Source organism: Aptenodytes forsteri, unplaced genomic scaffold (genome assembly GCF_000699145.1).
Source record: "Aptenodytes forsteri isolate BGI_AS27 unplaced genomic scaffold, ASM69914v1 Scaffold227, whole genome shotgun sequence".
Lineage (NCBI taxonomy): Eukaryota > Metazoa > Chordata > Aves > Sphenisciformes > Spheniscidae > Aptenodytes > Aptenodytes forsteri.
Genome location: NW_008795365.1, coordinates 205,875 through 215,676, shown reverse-complemented (window position 1 = coordinate 215,676; position 9,802 = coordinate 205,875). Strand labels below are relative to the sequence as shown.

Here is a 9,802-nt window from a genome sequence, read left to right as displayed (position 1 = left end):
GACCCCATCCCTGGAGGTATTTAAAAGACGAGTAGATGCGGCACTTGGGGACATGGTTTAGTGGGCGTGGTGGTGTTGGGTCGACGGTTGGACTCGATGATCTTAGAGGTCTTTTCCAACCTCAATGATTCTATGATTCTATGATTCTATGAAACTCTTGCCCATTCAGGTGAGTTTTCCCACTCATGTCATGCCAGACGTCTCACATTGTTCACAAACTTCACCTAGGCTTCATACAAAATCTCGTTTCATATTGTCTTTCTATTTTGCACAACTTCTGTTGTATTCCAATTTTTTTGGCTGTCACTGTTTTTTATGGCTGTCGAAGGACAGCAGGTCTTAGGACAAAGGGCAACTTTTTGCTTTCTGTAAAGCACTGTGAAAATCCGTAGACACATGAATATCAGAGAATAAATAGCAACAATACATGCTGACAAAGAAAATTGAATTATCTGAGCTGCATTTCCTTCCAGGCTGGCTCTAGTTTTTCTATTTCTGGTTCCATTGCTTCTTTGTTTTGATACCTGCCCTTTTATTTATTTATTTAGATATTCTGTCCTATAGCCCTACCTCTCTGATTCCATATGGTCACAGCTATTCTCCTATCACAGGAGAAACCCCTTGTCCCTAAGACAGAACAGAAGTGTTTAGTGCAATTGCTCTTATGTTAAACACATGGTAATCAGTGATGACGATGCAAAAGTCTTCATTTCAGTGGTGACAGGATTTCAAGTGAATAAAATAAAAGCGTAAGTCTGAACTCAGTTAAGGAATGGCTGCAATGCACTAACAGTAGTTAATTCCAACCCTGATTTCCTCCTTGAACTGAAATTTGTCTGCGACTGAATTCCAGGCAGACAACCTCCCACAAGAGAAGCAAGGTGAGTCTTGAAAAAAGTCTGTCTGATATGTCGCAGTGTAGGAGTCAGATAGAACAAATGTGAGAAGAGAGAGATCTGGCAGTGTCCAAAAGGAAGTTTTTGACAGGGTAGGAGCAGATAGGTGCCTGACATCTGTAAAGCGAGTTATAAAATGTTACTGCCTGATAGCAAAAAGTGTAAATTTAATTGAGTTTTTAATCAGCCAACACAGACAGAGCTTAAGTTACACAAACATCAGTTAACTTCTCTGCAGCCACAGAATTTACAAACAGCTGATAAATTTTTTAATGGCTCTAACAGGATCATAGCTGCTTATCCATTCATGGCTATGAACAAACCTGCTCTATACCTAAGAGTTGTACTGCTCCAACTGAAAATCCTGGGTGTCAAATGAGCCCAACAGTGCCTTTACAGTACTGTAATTTATGACCAAGTAAAGTGAGTATTGCTGTCAGGGTTCATAAAAACAGGTTGCGCAGAGATAGTTTCTACACCAACTTATTTACATTTTTTTTCATAAACTTGCAGAGAGAAAATTTTAAATAGATTTTGCCTGCTTAACTATCGTAGTCATGGAAACTATACAGGTTCTTTAAGGAGAAAAGAAGAAAAAAGGACAGAGTCAGAAATATAGGCAGTCTGAGTATTTTAGAGACAGCGACCTTGATCTCTTTGCTAGGAGAGCATACACTGTGGCATGTTTTATTACATATCGTTTGTGATTACCAGAACCTAAATCACGTTTTAGATTTCTGTGTACTAGCAAAGGGAAATGAAACACAAGAAGACAAACATGAAATAGGTGGTAACTTCCAGCCTACCAGGAATCTCTGCAGTTAGGTAGAAAAAGGACATTACAAAAAAAAAATTAGAAATATTTTTCGTAAAGTAATTACATGTTAGACCTTTAAAAAAAAAAAGATACAACAATAATTCTTGCTCAAACATGACATCTCAGGTACCCCCGTCATACAAAACTGGGTCTTCATCCTGCCTCAGGTGCCTTCATGCACTGCTACTGGATATACACCTTTCTTTTTCTTCTTTCCCACTTACATTAAAGATAGTAGTAGTAGATAGAAGTTGTAAGAATCAAAGCAAACATGGAATAGAAGCTGCTTATTCTTAAAGACAACTAACTTCTCTCATCTTTCAGACATGTTATGTATAGTTTGACATATGGCAGCTGTTCTCTGTGATCCTAATGGCAGTTTCCTCCACATCCAAGCTAAGTTCTTTGTTGCGTCATTAGCAAGAGCAGTGCAAGACATTGCCTCCTCCTCTCACCCCATATCCAAGCAAACTGTCTCTGAATATGTGTTACTATGCAAATTCTAATAATATCACCTTAATAAACACAAATCTGACCAACTTAGATAAGAACCTTCACTCAATATTCTGGAGCTCAAATCCACAGAGCTACTCAGTCTTTGCTGTTCCCACTGGGAGTCTCTCAGCACCTTAAAATTCATGTGCTGGTGATCCAGATTCCAAATAAAATCGGGAAATTTGCTATCTTTCTGAAGAATCAAGGCATAGATATATCAGAACAACAAACCAGAATGTGCTGTTCCAGATGTACATCAGATGGTGATCAATGCCTAACTGAATACATGCAATTAAATTTTTGGCATTTCAGAGCAACGACATGCTAGAAAATCCAAACAATACTACAATGTGAATGCAAATTGGTAGTTGGAGAAAAATCCTGCAATGTACAAATGAATGAGTGAAGCTTGAAGCTTGCTGTGAGTTTACTTATGGTATTTCAACATTTAAGAACTTCCTGAAGTAAACAAAAATTCTGGCAATAGTTTAAACCACTTGGTCTCAGGAGAAAAAAAAAAAATCTCATCAGGTGTTGCCATTGTATGAAATTACATTAGCACTGGGAAACATCAGAGAATTTGTTTAAATTGACATGCTTATTTCACTAACAGTACAGTAGTAGTTCACAGTACAAACTGACAGCTATTTTCTCCATTACTGTCGCACAAAACACTTGTAAAACTCTCTAAAGGTTGTCTTCAAAAACCTCCTCAGGAGTGGAGTGTCAAAGCACATCAGCAAAGCACACAATAGCATGAGAAAGAGAACACAGGCTGAACTAATGGATACAATTTGGAGAATCTTTAACAGAACAGGATAAATCTGCAGTGCCAGCTGACAATGTTAAACACAAAAAGTCTGCGAGATGTGACTGTGTAACTGAAATGCAAGTAACTAAACTCACGACATATGTTCAAGTGCTGATTCACAGGAGAGACTGGGACTGACAAAATTAACACTGCCACTCCCTTCAGGGCCACTGAAATTCTAGGCATATCTGGGTACATGGTTCACTTCATTTTTCCTCTGAATGACATGTATTCTTTCTTCTCCTCTTCTGAGGAGATAGATTAGTGATCTATCCCGCGGTGAGAACACCTCTGAACTTCAGTGGAACTATGCCAGTTTATACAAGTGAAAATGTTCACCTCTATCAAGGAATACAGTAGTTCAATTCAGTGGCACAAAGAAACCAAAGCAATATTACTGGGATAGCAGGGTCACGATGGAGAAATATATTGATCTCTCAAGAACTTTAATACACCAGTGTCCAGCTAAACAATACAAATAAGGTTGTGCATTAACTGTAAGACACTGAGATGTCCACTATTCTCTATCTCTTTTCCACTGCACCATAGCAAAAGCATAGATTATTATTCTTCTTTGATCAGTGTGGGTTCAGAATTGACTACGCTCGTAAGTGTCAGCTCCTCTCTTCTATGGCTTTTACCATTATTCCCATTGCAATATCGCTTTAGAATCTTATGCTCAGACAAGGAGTCAGTTGTGCTACACAAAACCAGAACTGAAGGATAACCATCATACAAAAGAGCTCAACTGTTTTTGCAGACTCAGAGATCTGATCCTCTTCATCACTTACAGGCACATTCCACACAGAAGGTAGTCATATTAAATTAAAATCTATTTTTAAGTGGTTCTATTGATTGACTATGTTCATATCTTCACAGACCTCCACCAGAGATCCATGGGATGGAAAAGGTTATTTAATTTATTTACAAGTTTAATTACTTGTATCCTCAAGCCTGTAAGTGATGTCTTCACTACCTGCCATGGAAAACTGGACTTCACCCTTGCTTCCATCATAAATTCAAAAACTATCACAGCCCCTTCAAATTGCTTTTGAAATATTCCTATACAACATCATTTTTCTAGATATCACAGGCGGTATCAAAAATATCACAGGCAATATAAAAAATGATAGCTTGCAAACCACAGCAGAAAACCTACAGATCAATTGCCTTGCTTCCAGGCAAAAAGCATTCATTTAAGACACAAAGAAACACCCACTCCAACATCAGCATATTTCTGTTGATTTTATGGAACATGAGAATTCCTCTCCCTCCACCCTCATCTAAACCATCCATACCCGCAGGCTGAAAATGACCTGTCTCTCTCTCTCTCCCCCTTGTAAAATAAGGTAGTTGTCAGCTCCCTTCTAACATTGCAGAGGGGTATCAACTACCTCTTCTCGCAGTGGTTTAAGTGGCATGTATCTAATTAAACTCAGAAAACTGTTCTCAACTCATTTTACCTTTGACGTTTTCTGTTTCTATCACAGACTTGAAGATCAAGTCGTGTGGTTAAAAGCCTGCGTAGTTTTCACAACTACAGCTTGGTCTAATAAACTACAAAGGTCTGCTTCAGCTATGTCCCATTGTCATCCTGCCTATAACAACATGATAATTTTATGCAAACACAGCCTATATAGTCTTTCTCACAGATATCAGTGTGATGTACAGTAAACAAACAGCCTAGACTTGCATTAAGAGTAGTTTTTGCAGAGCGAAGAGGAACTTCCCTGCTCAAGAGATTCCAAGCAGCTTTTTCTTTCTTCCTGCTGGCAAAAATAATTTTGTGAATGCAGTTAACACAAATCCCATTGAAAGATCCCACAATTAATTTCCGAAGGTACTGAATGCACTATGTCTACAGCCAATACCACTTTCTCACTGAGTTTATAATTATTTCACATAGGCACAATGACAATTATAACTAACACTCACACCATGTGGCTTTCTCTTTTTCACATAATTTAATAAATTATCATCTCCTGAAGACCGTAATATCTTTACTTTAATGCTTCCATATCAAGAAAATGATTTTGTCTTTGATGTAAATTTCAGAATAATCAAGTGAAATCAAGTCCCAACTTCTTTCATAACCACATTCCCTGCTTCCCGTGCCTGCTTCTGTTCCACAACATGAATTATTTTCCACTGAAATTCTCCTGCTTATGTTGACATCTATTTATAGATTTGTATGAGAAAGATTTCAGTACTCTGTGGCTTTGCCACAGAGTAACAACAGAGTAACAACCCTGCAACACCAGCTTCCAGAGCAGCGTGAAAAGCATCATGTCCCTCCTCCATCCCCCTCTGCCTCTTGGGCTGCAGACAGTTTGCCTGTCCAAGTATATGTGGCAAGGTGCTAAGGCAGCCAGCATGCCAGGCATGTGGGTCCCACATCCAAGTTAAGAGGCAAGCTGTTGCCAGCAAGTGGAATTTTGTCCTGAAGTTAGTGCTGAGGCAGTCCTTGGCATGGAATATCTTACACCTGATCGGTACTGAGAGATTTGATGTCAAATTATTGACAAATCTATTATTAAATAGGCCCCTTTTTCTCAAGATGTGGGAATTACAGTTGTGTGGCCAAGTACTGGACAAAGCAGAAAAGTCATCAGCAGCTCAGGTCTTCCACTGTGGGGAAGACAGCATGGACTCCACTTGGCAAGCTGCAAAAATTTAGACTAGTCAAGAAGCAGGCCACTGGCTGCAACTGCTGGCAGCAGCTCAGTCCTGAAAGGGTAGTTAGCATTTACCAATAATACTCTACCTTTATCACTCCATAAAACCAGATGTCGCTATGCACTAAAGCTGTCTCCAGTAGCTGGGTAGCCCGTCACTCCAGCCAGACAACAGGTAGTGTCCTTTTACCTACAATTATCCTGAAGGAAAATCCGGAAATAGTGCATGCTACGAGAAGTCTGAGCCTAAATCCCTCTGAGCTATCCCTACCTGTGTCTGCCCTTGGTAGAGGGAACAATCAGAAATCACCCATTCAGCTCTTACGCTTCTGCTAATTCTGGCACTAAGAGGCTGAATTGCATCCCAGATCTGTTACGCTTTTTGAACAACAAGTCATTAAGTATAAACAGAGCCACTGGATCTAAAAGAAACTATGACCTAGGTTTTTCCCACTGTTTTCATAGAGTCGCTCCTCATGGCTATTCTTTGCAAACGAACAAGACGAGCAGGACAAAATACCTCCCCCACCAGAGCCAGCAGCACTGCACAAATAGGCAGTTTTTCGGTATATTTTTTCCCTTAAATTAATCTGCTTTTTATAGATGTAACCCTATATCCACCGAAATACCTATAGTTTCTAAATAGTGTAAGTTTCTACTGTAGAAACTTACACTATTTAAGTTTACTATGTAAACTTATTATTATTACTATATAATTATTATTATTATTATTATTATGCAATTAGAAACTTACACAACTGAATTGTCTTCCCTTAGCTAAACTACATATCTTTATCTCACAATTTTTTTCATTAATTTATCACTTCACCATTGATTCCTCATGCTTTGCTCATAGTTTAAGTATTTCTGGGAAATTATGTCTCATGACAGGTAGGTTACAATGTAACATATACTAAGCAAAAATGCTCATTTTCTTCCCCATCGATCATGTAATACTTCCACATCTGTATCATCAAACCGTAAAAGGCCTTTTATGGCCTCTCCATGCTCCTCAGCCATTTCAGGGGATTTGTGTTAACTTTCACTTGAACTTACTTGTTTTCTGATTTGATTTTCTTTCCTAAGGCATTCTTAGTTTTTGCCTGTCAACTCTTAGTATGAAAGACAAATTCACAGGATGTTATTGATTTTATTTAGCTTAACTTCTATGGTTTTTTGCTGCTCATAATTGATCATTACAGCAATTCAGTTGCAGAGGTTCAACAAAATCTGATTTTCCCCTAAAACGAATAGAGGATATTAAGTAGGAAGAAAAACCATCTGTTGCTATATATGGAAGTGGACATATAGTGCAAAATGAACATAAATAGTACTCAACATAAAGTATGTTTCTTTCCCAAAGCTGATTTTAAACTAACCTTTAGTCTTTTTGTGTTTAAGATATGAAATAAAGTACTTGATCATTTAGATCAATCTTTGGACTTGTGTGGCCTCAAAGTATACTAAACACTGGAAGCGACAGACTGAGACCTAAGGATGTGTTGCTAATTGTTGTTACACTGTCAATTGTAGTGCCAATGCCAATGATCCATGGAAGCCCACCTGCCCCTAGGTTGAAGGAACCTGTCGCTTTACCACTGCCTCCAACTGTAAGGTAACACACACTACATCAAAGTCAGAAAAGAGCAGTGATAAAGGTGACAGATGGAATTAGACTTCATCTCTGATCAAGTTATAGATAAAAGATCATGGTTGTTACCCTAACGCCTTGTAATTAAACAGGTAACAAATGCCTGCACAGAGACATTTAAATACAAGCCACTGAAATTTAAGAGCCATCTCTAAAAATGCAGAGGCAAAAGCCAACCAGGACATCACAACTCTTGAACATAATAATTTCAAATTCCATAAGCCTTTTGTATTATTTAGGAGAGCTACTGAATTTGTGTCTTTTGTCCGCATTATTCACATCACTGCAACATCTCTTAAGACATAAGGGAAACAGCAGTTACCTCGATTTGAAAGGCTTCCATTCTGAATACTTGCGAATGCTATGGGATACAAGAAGTTTCTATATTGCTCTCAGTGACTTTTACTGTACAAAGACTAAAATTACAGGGTTTACTTGGGATATTATTTCCACTGACTCTGGAAATAGTGCCACAGTTGTCAGTTAAGATCTTTCTCCCGCTTTCTTGCTAGTTACATTTTGCTATGTGGAGAAACAAACTAGTGCTATCATTCTCACCAGCAGGAGAATTTATTAGCGAACCACTAGGCTCCTTCTGCCTGAGGATGTCTGTTGCCTGACTGTTATTTTTGCAATTTTAGACAATGTCTGTGGCTAGCAAACTGTGAAGAAATGCAAAAGGCAAATCCTATTTAAAAGCATAAGAGAAACTGCTGATACTTACCAAACTATTCCCTGAGCCCCAGAGCCAATAGGTTTCAAGTTCTGGTAGCGTTTGAGAACTGTGAAGGTTGAGTCACCTACTTCCACGCTGTAGAACTGGTTGTCAACTTTGCTTTTGCTCATGTTGTAATGTTTGGCAATATATGACACATCCACTTGTTTCCCAAATCCCTGTTGTACAGAAGAAGGGAAGGGGGGAGGGAGTGGAAAAAACACAGAAACCAAGGCTGGTAAAACATCAGAATACTAATAAAACAGTCAGCCTATTTTTCCAATATAAATTCTTGTCATCTTAGGCTTATTGTCAAAAATCTACATGAATCCTCAAATGCTCTCAAAGACTGTATCAAACCCTCTTTCACCCAGGAAGTAACCATAAAAAGCCACTGATTAAAGAAAGCTAGTGAATTCTCCAGCTGATGTTTGTGACATAGTTACTCTCAACTACTGGTCTCTGCTTGCCATTACTGCTGCTTTACGACTACCAGCTTATGCATTCATGCTGATTCTGCCCTCACTTGTATTGCAATAAATATCTTATTTGAAAATGAGAAGACTTACATCAGCGTAGAAGTGGGACAAGAGACATAGGAATTAGGCTCTTCATCATTGGTCAGATAGAGCCAATAAGTCTATCCACATGAGCACTAAAAGTTTCCCTGAGCATATGATAAAAGCCTTGAGAACCTTTCAACAGGAGTTGCAAAAGAAACAGGGCCATTTATGAGACGAACTGTGACCTGACATGGCTCAGAATCATGGAGAGTATTCAGTAGCTCAGGAGATCTTCCCAAGTTCTAGGTTCCTATGGATAGAAGAGTTGCTCTCATGACCTGACAAATCCATTAGTCCTAAGCAAAGGCTAATTTTCATGACACAAAGGCAAGTTACTGTAAACTTTTTATGCTTGCACTGAAGCTAGCACTGCAGAGCTGTAACCTCACCCAAATTTGTAGAATTACTACGCAGAAAGTTACATTACGACCATTTTTTGACTACTAGTGAGCTCAGTTCCCTGAAGACCATGGAGAAAGTATACAGTAATTTGAGATAAAAATCAGAATTTAGTGTTTGTAATTTAGGATTCCATACTACATGATGCTGAGCACAGGATGCAAAAATTAAACATATTAAAACAGATCTGTCCTCAAGTAGTTGACAATTCACTTATGGAAGTCAAGACTTTTCCAAATGCCTTCTATAAGGAGAAGCAAAAACCAGCGTGCCTCTCTGCCTCTGCATTTATTTTCAGTGCTTACAAACACAGCTTCTAAATTTTCTTATTTGCTCTATTATAAATTGCTTTCCCCAAAAAATCTGAATAATCAACCGCGTTATGTGGCTATGGACTACTAAGTTGAAGTTTGATGGAGCAGGGAAAAATGTAAAGTCAATTTGGAGAATATTATTTTTTCAATTTAAAAGGCCATCATTCCAGTGTTCCATGAAGCCAGTCATTACAAACAGATGACTGACCTTGCTGAGAACTTGGATTCTCAGGTTTGCCTTAGGACGATTAATACTCTTTTTCTGTCCGTTATCTCACTGGAAGGCCCATTGTCACTGGACAGCATTGGTTAATCCTAACCACGTCATTTAGAGACTTTGAAACATTTTAATAAACGTAGCTGTTCATTCAAACAGAAAATCTCATTTCAGAAGAGTAATTCAAAACATTACATTTACTTGTTAATCAGACACAGGGCAAGGCTTTCCCCCCCCCCCCCCCCCCGA

General features: G+C 38.6%; 1 protein-coding gene across 1 annotated transcript in view; it reads right to left on the bottom strand.

Moving 5' to 3' along the window:
* Window positions 1–9,802, bottom strand: part of MAPK10 (mitogen-activated protein kinase 10) — a 95,205-nt gene that overhangs the window by 69,043 nt on the left and 16,360 nt on the right. The window contains exon 2 of the mRNA XM_009280263.1: window positions 8,070–8,239. Within this exon, the coding sequence (XP_009278538.1) occupies window positions 8,070–8,239 (170 nt within the window). The remainder of the gene's footprint in view (window positions 1–8,069; window positions 8,240–9,802) is intronic.